The 23892-nt window shown below is 36.0% G+C and overlaps 1 protein-coding gene across 3 annotated transcripts in view; it reads left to right on the top strand.

The window, feature by feature from the left end:
• st8sia5 (ST8 alpha-N-acetyl-neuraminide alpha-2,8-sialyltransferase 5) overlaps nt 1-23892 on the top strand; it is a 157161-nt gene that overhangs the window by 40166 nt on the left and 93103 nt on the right. For 2 of the 3 annotated variants that reach the window (XM_039750626.1, XM_039750624.1), the window contains exon 2: nt 14015-14122. The exons of the other annotated variant lie outside the window; for it this stretch is intronic. In XM_039750626.1, the coding sequence (XP_039606560.1) occupies nt 14015-14122 (108 nt within the window). The remainder of the gene's footprint in view (nt 1-14014; nt 14123-23892) is intronic. 3 annotated transcript variants of the gene reach the window in all.

Genomic DNA, 23892 nt, shown 5'->3' with positions numbered 1-23892 from the left:
GAGGAAGGAAAAATGTCAGTGGCCTCCACCTGTTAAACCATTCCTGTTTTGGGGTCATCTCATTGTTGCCCCTCTAGTGCATCTGTTGTTAATTTCATTAACACCACAGCAGCTGAAACTGATTAACAACCCCCTCTGCTACTTAACTGACCAAATTAATATCCCATAAGTTTCATTGACTTTATGCTATACTCTGATTAAAAAGTGTTCCTTTAATTCTTTTGAGCAGTATATATAGCAAAATACCCGCGCTTCGCAGCGATGTCATGTGTTAAAGAAGTTATGAAAAAGAAAAGGAAACATTTTAAAAATAATGTAACATGATTGTCAAAGTAATTGTTTTGTGTATTTGGCGGCAGCGTCATGAAGTTGTTTTCGGTAGCTGCATCAGAAAATGTACCACGACGCCTGACACGCCTCCTTTTACTGTTTTCTCACAGCTTGGATTGCTTCTGTCATATATACACACACACACACACACACACACACACACACACACACACACACACATACATACATACATACATACATACATACATACATACATACATATATATATATATACACATACATATCTTCATATCTACATATCTATATACATACCTACATATACACATATATATATATATATATATATACATGCCTATCTACATCATATATACACACACATACATACATACACACACACAAATTATATATATGTATGTGTGTGTGTGTATATATGTATATATATATATATATATATATATATATATATATATATATATATATATATATATATATATACACACATACATACACACAATATGTGTATATATATATATGTATGTTTGTATGTGTCTATATGTGTGTGTATAGCTTTGGTCACTGAGTGCAAGGGAAAAATAATAAAATATAGTCTATAAGTTATTAAACAGTAAAACATTAACGCTTTAAGAAGTACAGGTACATTGAGCACTACTGGAGTGGTTTGGGTAAACTACATTTTAAAGACTGTGTAACACAACAGGTAAGTAACTAACAGCAGCTAAAATGTATATGGATCATCTCTCGGTAGTAGATCCCTTTTGAAAGGCGCTACACGACGGCTGTGGTATAGAAATTACATTTTCTATGTGAACGCTCAAATTTGTGCCTCTGGTAATGTGCCTTACCGCAATTAAAGAAAATTAGTTTTGTGTCCTCTGCACTGTTAAGAGAGAAAGGCTTTGGTTTGGGATAAAAGGAGTAAAGAAAGGAAAGTTGCCTTTTCTTTTATATAGTATAGAGAGATGTGTTCGCTGACGCTATGATCGCCTTTTGGGACAGTCGCGTGGGTCTTGTGTAGACTGGTGAGACGTCCCCGCCATTAATCGGCTGTGATGGCACTGTCAGTCCTCCACTCGTGTGTGTCTTCATAATCCGAGCTGAGGACCTCATAATCGTATACGTGCAAAAGAAAGTGTGAATCGCCTTAATATTATTTTGCCGTGGTGTAGAAAAGGGGTCCCGTGTTTGCACTTGTCTGGGCTATAGCGCAGGGGGAGGATGAAAAAAATTAAAAGTGCTCACTTTGACTTAAGGCAGAAGCGCAGTCAGCGCCTCAAAGGCCGGCACAGCTATGCACGCGCTGGCTGCTCGACTTTTGCTGGGCAGGAGACCCCTTTTGTACACACGCTCATGATATCAAAAGTCTCAGCGCTCTTTGGAGGTAATTCATATATTATATATATAGCAAAATACCCGCTACAGAGCGAGAAGTAGTGTGTTAAAGAAGTAATGAAAAGAAAAGGAAACATTTTAATAATAACGTAACATGATTGACATTGTCATGAGTGTTGCTGTCATATATATCCTGCCTAAATAAGTCACCCTCGCTCTTACTTTTTACCGCTCATTTAATCATGGCTAGTGGCGGAAAAATTATAAAATGGAAGGAGGATGGCTTTACCAAAACAATTATTGATGGCTTAATCGATTATTCATAAAGCTTGAATTGGTGATCTGTTTTTCTGTGTTAACCTCATATTTTTCATACTTCTTCTCAAACTAAGGTGGTGCGAGGGTAAAATGAATCGGGATGCGCTTGATCAATGTAATCGTGTACCAGGAAATCATGCATTGACAAAAGCTCCCTTTGCTTGTAATGCAAAGTGTGATTAAATGCATTATTTTTAACGCGTTATGGAGCACATGCATCAAGCTTCTCAGCTGTGCTTGTGCTAAGAAAAGGAAAGATTTTAAAAATAACGTAACACGATTGTCAATGTGACCTTTTGTAAGTAGTGCCTGGAGGATTCAGTGTGGAGAAACTCTAGAGACAGTGTGTGTATTAACTTGTGGATTTTTCTGTGAGTATTTGGTGGCAGTGTGATGAAGTTGCTTCGGAAGACGGCGTTAGCATGAGCTCAGCTCAGAGCGAAATAGGTAAATGGGAGGGAGATGATGACGACTCCCCACCGCCTTTAACTGTCAATCCCCACAAACACAGTCTCGGAATTTGCATAAGCACACCCCTTCACCTACAATTTTAACTTAGTTACAAAGTGATCAAAACTCTCGCTTATATCCCGCGCCCTCTCATTAAACTTGTATCCCGCATTACCTGTGGGCATGTGAAACGCCAGCGTAGCCTGTCTATGAACTTAATTTAAAGTTTAGGTTTACACCTTGCTTTCTTTCCGAAGTAGCAGAACTCATGAATATGGTAGAATATATCACTCGCTCGCTTCTTATTGTTTCGCTGCCTTCTCAATTATATAATGCATGTTTTCTTAAGCGCTTTTTGGAGGTCTTCCTGGTTTTCTACGTAGTGCGTTGACAGTCAGTTCACGTGATTACGTGGGAGGCGTGATGATGTCACACTAAACTCCCCACGCCTTTCCAGCTCAACTCCATTACAGTTAATGGAGAAAAATACCTTCCAGTTATGACCATTAGGCGTAGAATTTCGAAATGAAACCTGCCCAACTTTTGTAAGTAAGCTGTAAGGAATGAGCCTGCAAAATTTCAGCCTTCTACCTACACGGGAAGTTGGAGAATTAGTAGTGAGTGAGTGAATGAGTGAGTGAATGAGTGAGTGAGTGAGTGAGTGAGTGAGTGAGTGAATGAGTGAGTGAGTGAGTGAGTGAGGGCTTTGCCTTTTATTAGTATAGATTGTAAAGCACTTTGGCCACAGCATTCCTATGTTGTTTTAAATGTGTTATATAAATAAAATTGACATTGACATTAACATTAACATTGTCCGAGAGTCTTGGCAGCGTTCTCAGTGGACTGTCCCTCCTCTTGCCTTCTCCTGCCCTGAAATTTAAATCTTCTTCAGTCCCTGCCATTGTCAGTCCTGGACAATCGGTTTAAACAATGGCACATCTAAATTTCCTGGGTTTAACAATTAATGAAAACACAAGTTAACAAAATGTATTGTTACCAATCATAAATGAGTACAGATATGCTGATTAGAAACCAATATTGTCAGACATGTAATTTCCAAGTCAGGTAAATAAAAACATCCTCCAAGGAAGGAGCAGTTCTGTTATCACAATGTTGTGTTGTTTGCAAGACAGCAAATACCTACATCCTGCAGACAGCCATGACAACAATCAGGAAATCAAAAAAATGTCCCCCTCTGACATCCCCCCTTACTTAACCATTGTCAGTCCCGGACAATCGGTTTAATCTCCTTATTCTCTGAAACGGGCTGGGGGTCTCCCCAAATTTTCCCACCTCGATCTGAGCAACACACTGCACTGCACTTCCTCTCTCTGGGACGTCACCATTTTCTCTAGAGGCTGAGTTTCTCATTGTCCAAAACCCATATATGGGAAGTCCAGGTGGAGATAGTTTGGCTGTTGGTGTAGCTGAAGCACTTTGAGGAGACAAACAACAAGGCTTTAAAGCATTACAGTGCACATTTTTCTCTCTACCACCCCCTTCTGGCCTCAATTGTCTGTCTCTAGTAGCACTCAGTATTGCAGAGCACGGGTGAAAGGAAATTATAGCTCAGCGTTTCCATTTTGTATAGTTGCTCACATTTGAAAAATTGGTTGTAATATGCAAAGGCCGTTGATCTCATTGAGTAAGGTAATTTTTAATGAATCAGTTCTTTTATTTTATGAAATACTAGAAAGACAGTGTTCACTGGCAGAATGAATTAATTGATGATATAGTAATGGCTCTCTCTCCAAAGGTGGTAGTAATAATAGCATGTACTAGCTGCTTATTTTAAAATTTTATTGTGTATTATGTAAAGGATTTCAACATGACATGTGAACAAATTAACAACATTACCATATTCAACATGGAACATGACATTTACTTAGTGTACCAGAATCATGGAAAATGTATCATTTGTCAATTACTGATGTAAGAATTGCATCTGAGCCTTGTCTCTTAGGGTGCTGTTTGCATTATTTTTCTTCAGGTAGTCCAAAATTGTCTAACTGAAAAGAAACATTTCCCAGTCCTTCATTAGAATAGATTAGATTACATTAGATTAGATAAACTTTATTAATCCCATGGGGAAATTCATAACCCCATCCTTGAACTCTCAGCCATTTAGCTGCATAGTAGGATCTGAAGTGGTGGGCAGCTGATGATCATGCTCTGTGTTATAATCTGTAGTAGTTTAAAGAATTTTTGGTTTGTTTTGTGCATTTTTTTCTGTTCTGTTTTGTTGTGGTCATATTTGCTTTTTATATTTCTGCATGTTGTACTTAATCTTATTTAAGAATGCTGTGTAGTGGTTTCTTGTGTGAACTTTACAATGAAGCATTACAGACTTGCAAGTGTTCCATACTGCCTCTGCAAGCGACAGCAACACAAGAAGTTTTTGTTGGGAGATTCATGAAATTAATTTCCAGTGGTCATGCAGCTGCACACAAGCCTACGATCACTATGCACAGTACCAAGCGTCAGCTGGAGTCATGTAAAGCTCAATGCAATTAGACTCTGGAGCAGTAGAAATGTGTTCTCTGCAGTGATGTAATGCCTTTGGTGCCACCAGCTTGGGATCACCCATTTCCCATCCTCAGCCAAGGGCCCCATTGCCACAATGCCATTCCCAGGCAGATATCCCAGAAACTTTCCTCTCTTTCTGACTCTAACACTCCATTTCTGCATTGCCTTGCAGCCCCTTTCTTCCATCAACAGGACCAAAACTACCCTTCCTGCTCTCCTGTTAAGTCCTTGCACTTAACTGAAAAACCAGATTGACCAATTCTCCAACTTTTTCAATTCTCACACCTGGTTGATTATTTTTTTCTTTCGATTTCAGTTCACCCCTTCTCTATCCTACTCAATCTCTTTATACTTTGTCGGTGCCCATTGCTTTCACTAACGACCCATGTAGTGTCTATTAGGAAACTGGCCTGGAAACAGTTTGGGTAAGGCCCTTTTCTGTTCTATCATGACTGTGCCCCTATGCACAAAGCCAGGTCCATAAAGACTTTTGGCCTGTGGAGAGCCCTGACTTCAACCCCATTGAACAACTTTGGGATTAATTGGAATGCTGATGATGAGCCAGGTGTTTTTGTATAGCATTGGTACCCGGCCTCACAAATGCTGTTTTTGGAGATTGGGCACACATTACCAGAGACACACTCCAAGTGCTTATGGAAAGTCTTCCCAGAAGAGTGGATGATGTTATATCTGCAAAGAAGAGGCAAACTCATTATTAATTCTAATAGTTTTGGAATTGTCCAACCAGCTCTTATGGGTGTGATGGCCAGGTGTTTACAAACTTTTTGTCTATATGAAGTAGATTTTCAGCAAAGAGGTTGCAAAACTAGTTGCATTATCTTGCTGACATTATTGTTACATGTCCAAAATGTGAGAGATAAAGTTCTGAAATTTGTATCACTGTGTATCTTCATTTAAATCAGTGCGAGAAAAGATAATTAGATATTAATTTTAACAAATTCTGACAAAAAAAATAAATGACACACAATCTCCACTAGTATGGACATACTTGTTTTTTAACTGTTGTCTGTTCTTGGTATTGTGTTCATAGATAATACCTCCTGGGTGTGGCATTTAGTTTCATGGATTTTTTAGGTGCATTTACCATCTATCTTTAAATTCCTTAAATGAAAAATGTTAAAGGCTGTTAAACACAATTTTGAACATGCAAAATGTAGAAACTGAAAAGCTGAAGGTAATACGATCGTGCGTTATTGATCAGTTTTCTTTAACCAAGTACAATTATGTTCAGCTACGTTCAAACAAACCATTTCAGCTATATCAGAAAACTTCTAAATTCAGTTAGCTTATGTATATTTGTTGAGACTGCCTTTTATTTGTATGCTAGATAATGAGTGTTTTTCCTACTGTTTTTGCTAGTAAACATCAGTGTGTGTTACAGTGACCAGTTAAATACCACAAATGGTTCAACTGTTTGATTACATTATAATATTCACATGTGACACCTAGATTTCTATTCAGAAGAGACCTTTCATTTTTACTTAAGTCATTGTATTTCATTTGTCGATGACCAATTTTTATTTGCTGAATTCCGCATTTTTTTTAAAACTGTTTAACACTAAGCACATTTGTTTTTCTAGCTTGTGTAATTAAATTTGTTATTATGACTTGATTACATTACATAACTGGCCAATGAAAGTCCTTTTTGTTATTAGCACTGTCATAGTAGCATAACATGCAAAGCAGGAACCAAATGTGAATGGGAAATTAATTCATCACAAGTTTGACCTGTGCACATACATTTACATATACATGCCAACATCTCATTGGTTTAGAGTCACCAGTCAGCCTCCTATATCTGTATATCTCTTGGACTTCAGAGGAGACAGATAAAAATCGCAAAATTTGTACAGTGACCTTTATAAGAATCCAACTGATGTCTGTGGAACTGTAAGGCAGCAATGTTAACTGCAATAAATGACTATAAAATATTTTGACAGACACGGGAATGTAAAACTGTCAAACTCTTAGTACAAGTATTAATCCAGTTAATGACAAAGTAAATCAATTAGTTTCACAGTTTCTTTAGTACATAGTTTTTAAGATATTTAATAAAACAGAAATGTTGACGTTAGGGTTATTAAGTTAATCTCCTAAATAAGGATGGAAACACGTCACACAGTAATTCAAGTTTATCTCAAAATAAGGGTGTTTGTAGCTTTGCACTTTTATTGAGTCAATACTTTTTTGCGGTTATCATTACATAGGTAGAGAATGTTCCACTTCCAGATTAAACTGACATTTTTATCGACCTAGGAACATGCTTAATAAGGAGCACTTCCACAATGAACATAAAGTATACAGTATTTGTCACATATTTTTGTTAATTGCATTTGTTTTGTCACATGCGTTTTTTAACTCAAATAGTAGCTGCAGTATGTATATCATGTTAAGATGGATTGCTCTGTTCAATATCTACAAGCTTTTTTTATTCTATATTATAATGGATTATTCCATTTGATATTATCTACAGACTTTGTATACTCCATGTTATGATGGACTATACCAGGGGTCCTCAATCCCAGTCCTGGAGAGCCGCAGTGGCTGCAGGTTTTTGTTCTGACCTGGTTGCTTAATTAGAAAGCAATTCTTGCCAATAAAGCACTAACAAGCTATGAAATTAAATTAACTTTGCTATGTCAGGTCATTCTCATATCCAAGATTTTCTTTCCCTTTCTATCATGCAAATGATTTGAAGGCTAAAATGGACGAGTAATTCTCGTCCTTCACTTTTTTCTCTTCATTTTTCTTTCAAGTATTTAATTAAACCCAATAGTGCAGATAAATACACACAGGTGTAAATGTAAATAAGCTAAATGGAGAAATGCTGCTCTCTCTTGTCATTTGCATGTTATTGATAATAAGAAGCAATTAAAATAGCTGTTTAAGACAAAATTAAGCAATAAGGGCTCAAAATCACTAAAGTGAAGCAGAAGTGTTACTTTAGCAATAAGTGCTTTTTATTAAGCAACTGGGTTGGAGCAAAAACCTGCAGCCACTGCGGCTCTCCAGGACCGTGATTGAGGACCCCTGGACTATACTGTTCTGAGGCTGTTGTTTTTTCTAGTTTCTGTAATTATCCAAACCTTACTGTTAAGTGAACCATTTTTTTGTCTTTTGTCATAAATCCTTTATTGTATTACTTACCTATTCCTACTACTGCCATCATTCCATTACAAAGAAACATAATCCGTTTTCACCTTAATGCAGACTGCATTTTAATCACCTTCCCAGTCTAAATGTAAAAACCATTAAAACTTTTTGGATTGCTTGAAATAAATTTGAAAGTTATGGTTTTAAATGAGCAATAAAATATTTAATTTCTACAGATATGTTGAAAATGCAAATTGTGAATGAAGCCATCAAAAGGTTAAAAAGTTTATGTCACTCAGATTTTGCCACATTGGCAGTATAATGAGAAAAAGGAAGGTATAGATACAGTATGTAAAATACTGAAAGAAAAAATAATTGAAATAATTACAGGCAGATATCACTAGGTACGTGATATTCTCCAAATACTCTTATAAATCACACCGATCATTACCTAGGAAAATAATTGTACAAACCATTTATGTACCCCATTTAAAGTCTAAAATACATGGACAATATTATAATCTCAGGTAGTTTTTTTCCTGTTCTTATATCTTGATCTAATGTAATGGCTTATTAAAGCATTACTTTGGTTGTGTCCACTTTATAGAGAAGAGAACTAAAATGAAAGACTCCTTTTTATGTTTTGCAGCTGTAAAGTATCAAATCCTGTAAAATGTTTTATGTAAGCTTTTTGTTTACTTCACAATAAGAAACTCTTAGAAAAAACAGATGAGTATCGGCAAAAAATAGATAATAAAAATCTAAATCCCAAGACCTTCCAATCACATGGTAACCAACAAGAAGAATGAGGACTGTACAGCGAACTTATCAAAAACCCATCAGTCACTCCAACCTACTACTTCAGTGATGATGGAGACTATGAATAATTAAGGAAATAAATGGAAAATAGAAACGATAAAAAGGTTACAGATACATGTTTAGAGAAAAAAGAACATTTATACAAATTTACATTAATATCTGCCATTTATAGTCATATTCTGTAAAGGTTCAGAATGTTGTGCGAGTGAGATTTATGAATGAAATCCTTTACTGTAACCACAGCCTTCACCAGGAGGCTGATGTTATTGCAGGATGCATTAATAATGTGTGCTAAAAACAGCTGCAAGTGTGTTAAACTGAAAAAAAAAATGGTGGGGTTTCACCACATCAGCTGATTTTCACCTGCAAGCTAACAGAGTCTTACAGAGTCTTGGTAGCAGTCATACTTATAAATGATGTTTTTCATTAAATGGAAGTACTGTATATAAGTAGAGTAACTAGCAAAATAAATATTTAGGGGGTATCTTGAAATTGAAAAGATGGCTAACGATTGTTTTTATATTACACAACATCTAGAATCATGACTCAGTGGTCAAATTACAATTAAGCTGGCTCATCTATATCAGATATTTTGGATCATCTAATAAAAAATCTATAAACTTACAAAGCTGTCAGATCGATCGATTTGTATCAGCTATTCATACAACAAAAACTTTTTGACAATGTTTTTGCCAATCCAGAGTTTTGTTACAGAACCTTTGGCGAATGTTCTTTTACATTTCTGCTTTGTAGAACTCTTTACAGATGTCTACTTGAAAGGTTCTATAAATTATAACTTTTATATACCAAGTCTTTCTTTCTGGACCTGTTATGCTAGCATTCACGTCACTGTTCCTTACTGTTTCCTCTTAGCATTGTATTATTTTTTGACTTGTAATATATTTTTTATTTTTATTCAAATCATGCATTGTTCAGTCCAATGCTGTAGTAGTCTCATTTTCTCTGTAGGCCATCTTATGATGGTTCATACTTTTAGTGGTACATTATTATATAAATACTTATTCTTTTTTGTTATTAATCTGATATAGACAACAAAAACTACAGTGTCAAGGTTACATGCATTTATCAGTTGTAAATAAAAAAACAGATGATAATTCATTCACCATCCCAAATCTCTGGGCAATTTTAGTAAGGGCACCTTGCCAGAAACCTATGAGACTGTTATGGATAAGTGTCAGCTGGCTTCATACATCTGAACAAATTTTCATTTTTGGCCATTTTTTCCTGGCAAATTGCACAATTTGACCACATTTAGTGAAAAGGGTTTATTTTGGTCTCATCAGACCATAGTAACAGTTTTCTAGGAGGTCTCAGAGTTTTTTACACGCCTTTTGTAAAATGGTTCTTAAGTTCTGACCGTTTTCACCATTGGTCATTGTTTGTCACTCCTCCATGAAACATATTTGTGAAGAACCTGGGTAGTTGCAGTCTTACACTCAATTGTTCCATGCTTTTAGTTTATTTTCTTAACATTTACTATATAACTCTTGGTGTCCTCTATGACAGGGGTTTTTCTCATTCAGTTGCTTAATTACTAAACTCTTTTATACACAGATTCAAAGCTGTGCCACAAGTTCTCAAATTTTTTGAAAACTTTTGCTTTACCTAATCTTCTTGCTTTGGAAGTTTTCTTATACTCTTTTTCTAAATCACAGAAGAAGGTGTCAGCTCCATACAGATGAATGACTCCTGGGTTTTCAACTCTGTCTCCTTAAGCTGTGGGGCAGCAATGCTAGCTACTGCACCTCACACCACAAAAATGTAATTATGTATATGTGCATGAGTTTACCATGTGAGGGACTGGTGCCCCATATGGGGTTGATTCTTGTGTTGTAATTGATTCGGCATTAGATGGAGCCCCAAATTGGATGATGTAAATAATGAGAATGAATCAGTGGAATGGTTGATTTTTCTCTGAAAGGTGCTTTTCTTTAACAGTATCCTGAAAGTCTTTTAAATGTTCATTTTTACTTGTGATGTACTTTATGCTGGGGGCTATTCTAATCAGTTTTGGAACTTCCAAGAGAGTGATGTATTTATCTAGAACTTAAATGAAACATATACATTGCACACAGATTGACTATTATTAAACCAATGATGAGACTTTCAAAGAGAGCTGGCTTACTAATATGTATTATTCACCACATAGCAAAATAAGTGAATGGAATGAGGGATTTTTTCAATTGTAGTGATTTTTTTTTACGTTATAGTTTTGTGTTAGTTAATGGGAAATAAATCCCAGTTAGGTATATTCAGCTTTCATTTTGTAATGCAATGTAATGTGAAGAAACAAATCAATCTAATATTTGCATAGTCCCACTTTTCATTGTGTATTCAGCACTACTATTAAAATATTTCCCATTACAAATGACAAGAACAATACAGTTGCATTAGGAAAGACATTCATCCTACTGGCACATGCTGATCAGCATCTTTTAATGTGCTGTAGTGTAGATTTTATGATTTAGTCTTTTAATCATTTAATTACAGTTTGGCCACAGAGCAGAGTTTTGTTTGTGGTATCTGTATGAGGTGACACTGGAAGTCGTCTGTTCTCATTCATCCATGAATCACGGGATTGAGAGGCTGACTTTGGCCAATGGTAGCTTGTTAAAAGGGCACCGTATCAATTCAATTCAGTGATTAATTGAAACACGCTAAAAGTCACGCTAAGTTAATTTATTTTTATTGAAATAAGTATGTCTGAAAAAAAATGTTATGGTGTCTGTTCATAAGTGCTGTAGTATAGCCTTACATTTTAATTTGTGAAGAGACTATGTTTTTGCCATTGTTTTGAGCTGTAACTGTGATTTCTTTGTCCTTGACAAAATATACCATGAATAGGAAGACGTGGTACTTAATTGACAGAGCTTTGATATCTTGGTGTGCTATATCCTGAATAGTGCACTCCAAAATGCACTCTGCCAAACTAATAATTTTGTACTTCCTAAAATAGAAGTTATTCAGTATTTCATATCAATTTGCTAGGCTTTATTTTATATACAGTAGATCCTTTGATAATACTACAAGTATGAAGCAGATTTTATTTATAGACTGCAACCAGAGAGAGACCTCCTGGCATCTATTCACATTTGCAGTAATACCCAGGAGTCAAAATATATAATTGTGGGTTTATTTATTTTGTATTTAAACATACAATGGGAGGCTTGCACAAAGGGAAAAGACAAGGAAATTATAAAACAAGTCTTCTTCTTTTTTGTCTTCTTCTCTGTCACTTACTTCAGAATTCTAATTCTGTCTGGAGTGTTTATCCTAGGGATTTGAATACAAAATATTTAAATGGTTAGCTAATTTGAGTTTGAAAACCATTTGGCAAAGTTAAAAAAAATGGGTAGCACCTAGACCCCATCCCATCCTACCCCCTACCCTGAATCACAGTGCACTTTAACAGGGAAAACAAGATTTCAACCTAGCCCCCTTGAAAAACTGCAGGTGGATTCTATAAATCAATTTGGCACACCTAAATTAAATCAAGCATTATAAAAAGCGACCATTGACCGTCCAAGGTAAAATGGGTTTTGGGTTTTTATACTGGTCATCGTCAAACTTTGCACACTCTAATGATGTGCACGATCAGAACTTACAAATGCAAGTCAGAAGCAACAGTGAGGTACAGTTTAAGCAGTAAGTAAACGTAGCATAGAGAAAGTGTACTTTACTGAAGATTGAGATACTGGAGTGTAAGTATGGGCACACTAAGAAAGGAAATGTCAAAACTTTTATGGATTCAAGCTATAATATGTACTATAAGAAATGTTTATTGTCATATATACCATCTGTAGATGTGAGTGAGCACTTTCTGCTTTAACCATCCTGTGTGGAGTTTACCTCTTTTTTTTCTATTGATTTACCCTTAGGATTTACATTACTTTAAGCAGTTACCTTAGTTGCTCTGGCATGTATTCTTCAGTACCCTGGTGATTCATCTGAAACACATCACTGCTTTGTGACTGCTGCTGATGGCTTAAGCTCCGTCTCCATTTAATCCTGAAGTGCTTTGTGCAGATATTGAAAATAACTTGACAAATAAATATATAAAGTACAGTGTGCATATAACAATATATTTAAGTCATCCTACATTTTTTATCTTAAAAATCATGCAGCATTTATGTTAACCCATAAAAAAGTGTCATGCTGATTATCATGTCTTTGGAATCTATTAAGAAACTGAAGTATCAGTAGAAAACAAACATAGGCAAGCTTCACACAGACAATGAATTGGATAGAAATAGAATCCAGGTTGAGAAGTAGCAACGTTTATCACTATGTGAGTAGGCGGCTCCAAAAATAACTGAAAACAATTATTTTTAAATAAATTTCAAACTTTTATTAATATTTGACAATATATACATAATTATATTTTACAATGTATCGACAATATGATATGAGAACTTTTCATTGCATAGTCACAGTGAAATTTAATTTTGTTCATGGTTCTCACAGTGCTTTAATATTATGTTGCAACAAGATTAACACGGAATTCACCTATGTTAGGTCAGTATTATTTTGTACAGTAGTTTTGATGATGCATACAAAATTATATGGAAATGTGTGTGATTTTGTTTTAACAGGTTTATCTGAAACCTCTGCATGGATATGAATAGGTAACTGCTTGAGACTGACAAATAACCTAATGCTTGTTGATTTCTGAATGTCATGTTTTACTGGAGGCACTAACATTTTCTTAAATGACCCTTACATTTAGACATTCTCCTGCCACAAAGATATTGGTTCCAGGTTTCTCTCAGTGAATTGGAAAGCAAAATTTACATATCAAATGATGCATTCAAAGGTAAAATATACACCTTGTGGAGTGATTGATTTGAATAAAACAAAATTGTATAAATGTATAAGGTAATTTATAATTCTGAACCATTTCTACTTTCTACAGTACAGGAATACAGATTTCTCAATACTACAGTGCTAAGCTGATCCACAGTTACACTGTGAACCATAAAATACAGCCACATTTCAGAAAAAAAGCAAGCTTGACTTATCTAAATTCAAATGCAAAACACTGCAAACGAGATGTTTTGTGTTGTATGCATTTTGTGAAGAGTAAAGGTGAATTAATCAAATACCAACTGACTCGTTTTCTCATTAGTGGACTACAGTTTAGCTGGCAGAGTGGAGACGAATCGGAAAATTGGACCGGGACCTTTAATTTCACGGATGGTGGAGCACAGAAGCCTGCCAGTGATGGGAACAGCAGGTACATTTCCAGCCTAAATGGCAGTGCAGGGAAGAGTGAGTTGAGGTGGTTAATTTTAATTTTCAAAACAGTTAAAAATGCTATGCAATATGCAATATTTCTTTTTGCATTCGTTTAGTTGTTTTGATACTGGAATTTGTACTCAGTTTAGCATTCAGTTTACGGTGGTAAAGATTAAAGATAGTGTAATACTACTATACACTTTTTATAACAGAAATAGGACTTTTGGTGTGATACATTAGGTGCAGTATTCATAGGGATTTAATTTTTGTATGTACTGTATATTTTTGTATTGCTAAATGCCAATTGATATTTGTAACAATTTTTACTTTGTTGTTTAAATTGATCTTTTCAAAATTATGTGTTTTTATTGTTATTCATTTAACTTATCATCTTCATAAATTTGTCAAAAACTGTTTCTCAATTAAGGGGTAACTAATACTTCTTTATGTAGTCCAGAATCCCAAAACACCTTAGGGCAGTTTAGAAGAAAGAAATCTTATAATATTCAGTATTCATAGCTACTAAAAAATAGGTCATTGTGGATAATTTTTAGTTGATCTTTTTTCTGAAACTTTATTTTTCTTATAATATCATTTTGCCAATAGACAATTCAGTCCTTAAAGGCAACTGTATAAAAAATAAATAAATAAATAAATGTGTGACCTCCAAATGTAAATTGCTGTGGGAATAATTAAATAAACCATGAACGATGTAGAAAAATACTAAAGTACTATCCTAAGGATATTTTTTAAGCTGTTCTTTGGAAGCAAATAAAAAACACTAGGTATTAAGGAAATTTTATCATCTGACACAAAACAGAAATGATTTTAAGTTGAATCAATTTATTGTACACTGGCATAATGCAGGACAACATTAATATACAAGTTTTCATCATTATACAGTACCGTAGGTTTCCGTTAAATTAGAAATAAAAGCATATATACATGATAATATAAGCCTAATTTGTCATGTGCTGCTCATTCATGCTCTTTGAATGGTAAATCTGTTTTGATAACCAGTCTGTTTGAGGATCTGTAATTTGCCTTGTTAACAGCATATGGTATGAGATTGAGAAAGAGAGAGAGAGAAGTTAGGAGCATTGCTGCACCCACCACATGACAAACCAACTCAGGATCCCAGATTAGGACCCAAGGTGACAGGTGACACCTCAGTACCACACTAGTTCAGATGGAATGGAACCAGTTTGAGGTTTTTATGTTCTGCCACCAACCCCCAGGTTTTTCCCTGCAGGTTGGAGGACCTACATGCAGGGCTGGTTGCAGGTTAACGTCATACCCAGGATGGAGCAATTGCAGGTTAAAGGCCTTGCTCAAGGGCCCAATGAAGTAGAGTCACTTTTAGCGTTTACAGGATTTGAACTGGCAGCCTTCCGATTGACAGTGCAAATCCCTAGCCTCAGAGCCACCACTCAGCCCCCAGGTATGAGATTAAGAGATAAATTTATTTTCTAGTTTGTAGCTCAAAAAATTGGGAGTTTGCTCCCCTTGATTTTCTCGTATACTGAGATAGAGGAAACGGTTATCAGAACCATTTCCAGTTGCGCAATATTTCTCAAATTTCATATCTTTTTTTTCCTCATCATAACTAATTGATAATATCAATATACAATCATTTATCTCTATTTATAATAAATGTTTATATTAAAATTATATTTTCACAATTGGGAGGTCGAAAACGGTGATGGAATTTTTTCATGATTACATATGCATTACCTAGATTGCGTGCAAAGTAAAACGAGTTATAGTCACCTAAAAACATAGAAAAAGTGTTAGTTTTATACAATATTTGTTGCAATAAATTGCTATATGTAAAACTGCATTTGGCTACATTTAATTATAATAATGATGGCGGAGATAAAAAAAAAGAAAAATCATAAAATTAAATGTATTACCAGGAACATGACGGGAACGTAGCAGCTTATTGTTCCAATTACATCTTTATATTTACATGGCATGTTCAATGTTTACATGTTATTGTTAAACTGATTATGTATAAATTAAAACAAAATTAACAATACAGTGATCCCTCGCTATATCGTGCTTCGACTTTCGCAGCTTCACTCCATCGCGGATTTTAAATGTAAGCATATCTAAATATATATAACGGATTGTTCGCTGGTTCGCGAATTTCTGCGGACAGTGGGTCTTTTAATTTATGATACATGCTTTCTCAGTTTGTTTGCCCAGTTGATTTCATACAAGGGATGCTATTGGCAGATGGCGTAGAAGCTACCCAATCAGAGCACGTATTAAATAAAACTCCTCAATGATATACGATATGCTTCCCACGCGGTGCTTGATTGTTTGCTTTTCTCTGTCTCTCTCACCCTCTTTGACATTCTCTGCGCCTGACGGAGGGGGTGTGAGCAGAGGAGCTGTTTGCACAGAGGCTGTTTGCCTAAAGGATACGCATACTTAAAAGCCCAAAAGCAAGTATTGATTTTTTGATTGTTTGCTTTTCTCTCGCGCGCTCTTTCTCTCTCTCTCTGACATTCTCTGCTCCTGACACGCATTCTTTGAAAAGGAAGATATGTTTGCATTCTTTTAATTGTCAGAAAGAACTGTCATCTCTGTCTTGTCATGGAACACAGTTTAAACTTTTGACTAAAGGGTGTTATTTCATGTCTAGACAGCTCTAATAATGTTAACAGTGTGGGAGAGTTTATAAGGGCTTAAAATATATAAAAATAACCATACAAACATATGGTTTCTACTTTGCGGATTTTCATCTATCGCAGGGGGTTCTGGAACGCAACCCCTGCGATCGAGGAGGGATTACTGTAGTTATTGAAAGAATATGCATTGTATTGAATACAGTTTTTAATATCGTTTACATATTTATATTTCCATGATACAAAAAATTCAGATGGTTGTTTTTCTCAAAATTCATATCGGTTTGCTTTTTATCATTGTAAATATCTATACAAAATTTGAATCATCTATCTGTAATTATAACTGTAGTTTAATTAAAAATTCTCGAAGTATTCAGTTAAAGTACCACTTCCGGTTGCCTGAAGTGACACAAAAGCTGATAGGATTCCTTCTTTTTCATATAAAGCAGGTGTACAAAAATCTCCATGACCTAGGCCAAAGCGTTTTTGAGTTATCGTGTTTACACACAGACAGACATACAGTAATTTCAAAAATAGTAATTTTGGATTTAGGAAGGTCGAAAGTGTCAAGATTCATTAAAATCTCGAGGTCGAATTTTTTCATGATTCCTATACTTTCTCAATACATGGTATTTTCAAACTCAGGAAGGTCTAAAATGTCAAGTTTCACCAAAATCTCTAGATCAATTTTTTCCCCCGATTCCTATTCTTTTTCTATAATATGTATACAAGAAGATAAAAAAAAAAAAAATTTTTAAAAATCAAGCATAACATTCCACTTTCATGACTAGGTTTCCGTTTTTATGCACTAGGTGATATAAATATATTAGGTTATCTTGGTTTCCTTCCAACTTACTTGTGATTTAAGGTACAGACTGTTACATGCCTCTGTCCAAAGTCACATAGAATATCTCACTTCTGAGGTGCATATTTATATATGACTGTTCTAGGAATGTTCTTGCTTGAATCCAGACTTTGAGCACATTTCTTCAAATGTCCTTCAGTCAATGTCTCATTCCCTGGCTATGTTGCAGACCTTTTGAAAAAGTGTTGTGACATCAATTTCTCATATTGTACAAGGCATACCTGTAGCGTAAGCAATAGTACTGAAGTAAGCCTACTTAGATCACTTTACAAATACAGCATCATACTGTAGTAAGTTTTAAAAGAAAGGACTTTAGGCATGTACAAGTTATTTTCACTGTGCACACTAGTATGTGCACAGTATGCCTTTTACTCATCAGTATTTCCGGTACCATATATCTGTTATCATTTTTCCCAGTTTGGTATCTGGTGTCTGGTCTGACTCACTGTGTAACATTTGAGCAAGATTCTAAGTGCATTGCTTCTGAGGGATTAATATCTATCTATCTATCTATCTATCTATCTATCTATCTATCTATCTATCTATCTATCTATCTATCTATCTCCATCCATCCATCCATCCATCCATCCATCCATCCATCCATCCATCCATCCATCCATAACCTAACCTAACCTAACCTAACCTAACCTGGTTCTGCTCCCATTAAAAAATATGGATAAGCACAACTGGATGATATCCATTATAGGCAGTTCTTGTATAACTGGCTGCTAGTGTATAAAACCAGAGGTAAACTATATATTTATGTTTATGCTTTGCATGTGCCATAAGTGGCTAGTTACACAATATAAATGTCTTTCCAATGTTGTATATTAATTGGAGCATCATATGATGTCCTGGTACATTTACAGTAAAGCACATACTAACATTCCTTGAACATTTATAAACAAGCTCTTTCCATGTAGGATAAAAAAGTACCAACCATCTGTAACTAAACCGTCTTAATCCATTTAAGGATATACAGTAGAGGCTAGAGCAAATTTAAGCAACATTGGGCACAAGGCAGGAACAACCCTCCATGGGGCATAAATCAATTGCATATAAAATAGTTTGCAAGCAGGCTTATAATAACAAATGATCCAGACACCTCCAGCCCCATGTGAGCACACCAGTACAAAGGATTTGTGTATTTGATACTGCATATTATTTATTTGCATGGATATGTTACATGCTTGCATGATGTCGCACAATTATCAGTAACACAACCATTACTACTTAATGTGTCAGAGTCACTTAAACTAACTAGAAGTCAAACATTTTTGCAGCATATAAAAAACTAATTCCACATTTGATATCATTTTTGGATTTATTTAATCAATTTCTTTAATACAACATTAATTAATTGTATCCCTTTTAAAGTATTGCTAATAATTCTTTGTGTTCGTCTTTAAAATGCAATAGTAAACCAGATGTCATCATGGTAAGTTCCTTTAGCTTTTCTGACTTAGTCGTCTACTGTTCTAATATATATTTTACCGTCAATGTGTGAAATTAGGCAATGTGTAGAGTGCCTAGGAAATCTATAGAATGCCAAAAATGGAATATTAAAGTATGAAACAATTAACATTTCAAACATTTCCTTGGCATTCTATGCAAAGACAAAAGTCAAGTTGTTCTGTACTGTATAATGCCTATGTATTGTATGCAATGCCTGAGGAACGTAATTAGCATATTAAAATAACACAGACATTTCATGCTTTGTCTAAAAATGTCATACATTCTGTAGATTTCATAGGCATTCTGTACAACACCTGCTTTTCACACAGTGCCACTAACATATAAATATATTAGGACAATACCTGGCTGATTATGTATTTAGTACACTTAGATTTATTAGAATTGACTAGTACTAATTATTGACAATAATAATAAATATACACTAAATCACAAAAATAATGTAGAATCAACACAAAGGAATTTAAAAAAAATTAATGGCATAATTTAACCTTAAACATTGACCTGAAACCTGACCTTTTAACAAAATGCTACTTGAGCAAGTACAACTTGAATTTAAATGCGTTCTCAAAAGGCAAGTTAAAAAGAAGGCAATAAGAAAATGATGCCAATGAATTAATTCTCAGATTGGCATAGCATATGAGACACAGATGTGTCAAAGTAAAATTAAAAGATCAAAATGTCTGTAGAGTTTGAATGCACTGCTAAAGACTGACTTAATTGAAATAAGCATCTCTTAAATGAACATATATTAAAACTCATGTTAAAACTCCTCAAATGCCATCCCCAATTGTTCATCATCATCAACAACTTTATAATTATACACTACACAAGTGTTTTTCAACTGGTGCACAATGAGAGTTACACAGGTATACCTTATAGAACCACCAGTATGAGTGGGAATGACGAAGCAGCTGGGCAAATGTGTCCAAAGTGCTAACTAAGTTCTGTGTCTATGAACAGCAACCTCTGGGCTGCTTTTTTTTTGCCAGTGTCTCTGATAGTCCCACCCCTTTGGACTGTTTAGAACATGTATACAGTTAGGTCCATAAATATTTGGACAGAGACTACTTTTTTCTAATTTTGGTTTGTGACATTACCACAATGAATTTTAAATGAAACAACTCAGATGGAATTGAGGTGCAGACTTTCAGCTTTAATTCAGTGGGTTGAACAAAAAGATTGCATAAAAATGTGAGGCAACTAAAGCATTTTTTTAACACAATCCCTTCATTTCAGGGGCTCAAATGGACAATTGACTGAAAAGACTATTTCATGGGCAGGTGTGGGCAAGTCCGTCGTTATGTCATTATCAATTAAGCAGATAAAAGGCCTGGAGTTGATTTGAGGTCTGGTGCTTGCATGTGGAAGATTTTGCTGTGAACAGACAATATGTTGTCGAAAGAGCTCTCCATGCAGGTGACAGCCAACCAAGTGAACAACACTCCAGGGGGTAGGCGTATCGATATCCAAGTCTAAGATAAAGAGAAGACTGCATGAAAGTAAATACAGAGGGTGCACTGCAAGGTGCAAGCCACTCATAAGCCTCAAGAATAGAAAGGCTAGATTGGACTTTGCTAAAGAATATCTAAAAATGCCAGCACAGTTCTGGAAAAACATTATTTGGACAGATGAAACCAAGATCAACCTCTACCAGAATGATGGCAAGAAAAAAGTATGGCAAAGGTGAGGAAGAGCTCATTATCCAAAGCATACCACATCATCTGTAAAACACGGTGGAGGTAGTGTGATGGCTTGGGCGTGCATGGCTGCCAGGGGCACTGGGACACTAGTGGTTATTGATGATGTGACACAGGACAGAAGCAGCCAAATGAATTCTGAGGTGTTCAGAGGCTGCTCAAATCCAGCTAAATGCAGTCAAATTGATTGGGTGGTGTTTCATGATACAGATGGACAATGACCCAAAACATACAGCCAAAGCAACCCAGGAGTTTATTAAAGCAAAGAAGTGGAAAATTCTTGAATGGCCAAGTCAGTCATCTGATCTTAACCCAATTGAGCATGCATTTCACTTGTTGAACGCTAAACTTTGGACAGAAAGGCCCACAAACAAACAGCAACTGAAAGCCGCTGCAGTAAATGCCTGGCAGAGCATTAAAAAGGAGGAAACCCAGCATCTGGTGATGTCCATGAGTTCAAGACTTCAGGCTGTCATTGCCAGCAAAGGGTTTTTAACCAAGTATTAGAAATGAACATTTTATTTCCAGTTATTTAATTTGTCCAATTACTTTTGAAGCCCTGAAATAAAGGGATTGTGTTAAAAAAATGCTTTAGTTGCCTCACATTTTTATGCAATCTTTTTGTTGAACCCACTGAATTAAAGCTGAAAGTCTGCACTTTAACTGCATCTGAGTTGTTTCATTTAAAATCCATTGTGGTAATGTACAGAACCAAAATTAGAAAAAAGTTGTCTCTGTCCAAATATTTATGTAGATTTAATGCTTTTGTGGTTGGTGGAATCGTGGTGTGCCTTTGGATTTTTTGGGTTACAAGTAGTGTGCTACAACTGAAAAACGGTTGGAAAACACTGCTGTACTGTCACCTTTGCTTATGGCACAATAAAAAAGTTCTCCGTAGTAGCTGTCTCACTTAAAAACTGATATTATACATTGCTTGGATGATTATTTTGAGTTTTTTGCATAGATTAACAAAGATACTGCAAACTGGAGTAATGGGTAGGGATAATCATTACACTTCTGTTTCACAGAATTTTGTCATTATATTAGGGCAGTAAGCACCGTGAGCTACCTGGCAGACTGGCAAGTTAAATACAGAGGTACCAGAGCCTTATTTTGGTTTTAGTGCCCCTCAAAGAAAACACATTTTACATGTATTTATTATGACATTGATTCGAGCTTCTAACAGTTACAAGACATGAAAAAAGAAAAGAGAGTGTAACTTTTCTTTAGTATTGCTCCTGGACTACCATAACCCCGCCCCCCCTTCCTTTCACACCCCTGCACTTATGTTGGTATGTATAAATCAAGGAAAAGAATATCAGTACAACATATTGACATGTAGCAAGGCGTTGTGAAACATGTAATTAGAATCTTTTAAATAACATTTTTTAAAGGTAGTATATAAATATGGTATTGAATGTGTATGCAATTCTTTAGGTTCACACTTAACCTTTTTGTATTATTGTTCTGTAATGTAAAACCCAGCCACCAGGGATGCACAAACCAATTTGTTTCTTTGTGCTGGTCCCAAGCCCAGATAAATGGGGAGGGTTATGTCAGGAAGGGCATCCGTTTAAAATTTTTCCAGATGAATATGCGGACAACAGTACATATTTCCATACCGGATTGGTTGAGTCCTGGGTTAACAACGACCACCTCCAGTACTGTTAGCCAACAGGGTGCTGGCAGAAACTGGGCTACTGTTGGCTAAAGAAAGAGAAAAAAAACAGGGAGATGTGTCCAGAGGCAGGAGGAGAGGAGGAAGGTAAAGAGAGTGTAACTGAAGGTTGGAACTTTGAATGTTGGCAGTATGACTGGTAAGGGGAGAGAGTTAGCCAATATGATGGAGAGAAGGAAGGTTGATGTATTGTGAGTGCAAGAGACTAAATGGAAGGGTAGTAAAACAGGTGGATTGGAGGTGGATTCAAATTGTTCTATCATGGTGTAGATGGGAGGAGAAATGGGGTGGGGTTTTTTCTGAAGGAACAGTATGTCAGGAATGTTTTGGAAGTGAAAAGAGTGTCAGACAGAGTAATGATTATGAAGCTGGAAAGTGGAGGTGTGATGATGAATGTTGTCCGTGTAAATGCCCCACAAGTTGGGTGTGAGATGGATGAGAAGGAAGATTTCTGGAGTGAGTTGGATGAAGTGATGGACAGTGTGCCCAAGGGACAGAAAGTTGTGATTGGAGTGGATTTCAATGGACATGTTGGGGAAGGGAACAAAGGAGATGAGGAGGTGATGGGTAAGTATGGTGTTAAGTAGAGGAATGAAGAAGGTCAGATGATAGTGGATTTTGCAAGAAGGATGGGCATGGCTGTGGTGAATACATATTTTAAGAAGAGGGAGGAACATAGGGTATCATACAAGAGTGGAGGAATATGCACACAGTCAGTCTGAAGGAGATTGAAGACTGTGAAGTGGTAGCAGGGGAAAGTGTAGTTAGGCTACATAGGATGGTGGTCTGTAGGATGATGGAGATCAAGAAGAGGAGGAGAGTGAGGGCAGAACCAAGGATCAAATGATGGAAGTTGAAGAAGGAAGACTTCAAGGCTGAGTTTAGGGCGGAGGTAAGACTGGTACTGGCTGGCAATAAAGAGTTACAAGACAGTTGGGCAATTACAGCAGAAGTAGTAAAGTTGACAGCAAGAAGGGTGCTTGGTGTGACATCTGGACAGAGGAAGGAGTAAAAGGAAACCTGGTGGTGAAATAGGGACGTGCAGAAGAGTATACAGTGGAAGAGGATGGTGAAGAGGAAGTGGGATAGTCAGAGAGATGCAGAAAGTAGACAAGAGTACAAGGAGCTAAGGCACAAGATGAAGAGAGGTGGTGAAGCCTAAAGAAAAGGCATATGATGAGTTGTATGAGAGGTTGAACATTAAGGAGGGAGAAAAGGACTTGTACCGATTGGCTAGACTGAGGGACTGAGCTGGGAAAGATGTGCTGCAAGTTTGGTTCATAAAGGATAAAAATGGAGGCACAAGCGAGGAGAGTGTGTTGACAAGATGGGAAGCGTACTTCGATTGTGAATAAGGAATCGCAACAAATTAGCAAGGAAGAAGTAAGGACAGCTATGAAGATGAAGAATGGAAAGGTC

Source organism: Polypterus senegalus, chromosome 4 (genome assembly GCF_016835505.1).
Source record: "Polypterus senegalus isolate Bchr_013 chromosome 4, ASM1683550v1, whole genome shotgun sequence".
In the NCBI taxonomy this organism is placed as follows: Eukaryota; Metazoa; Chordata; class Cladistia; order Polypteriformes; family Polypteridae; genus Polypterus; species Polypterus senegalus.
The sequence above is the reverse complement of the archived record's forward strand: the minus strand, read 5'-3'. Positions and strand labels throughout refer to the sequence as shown.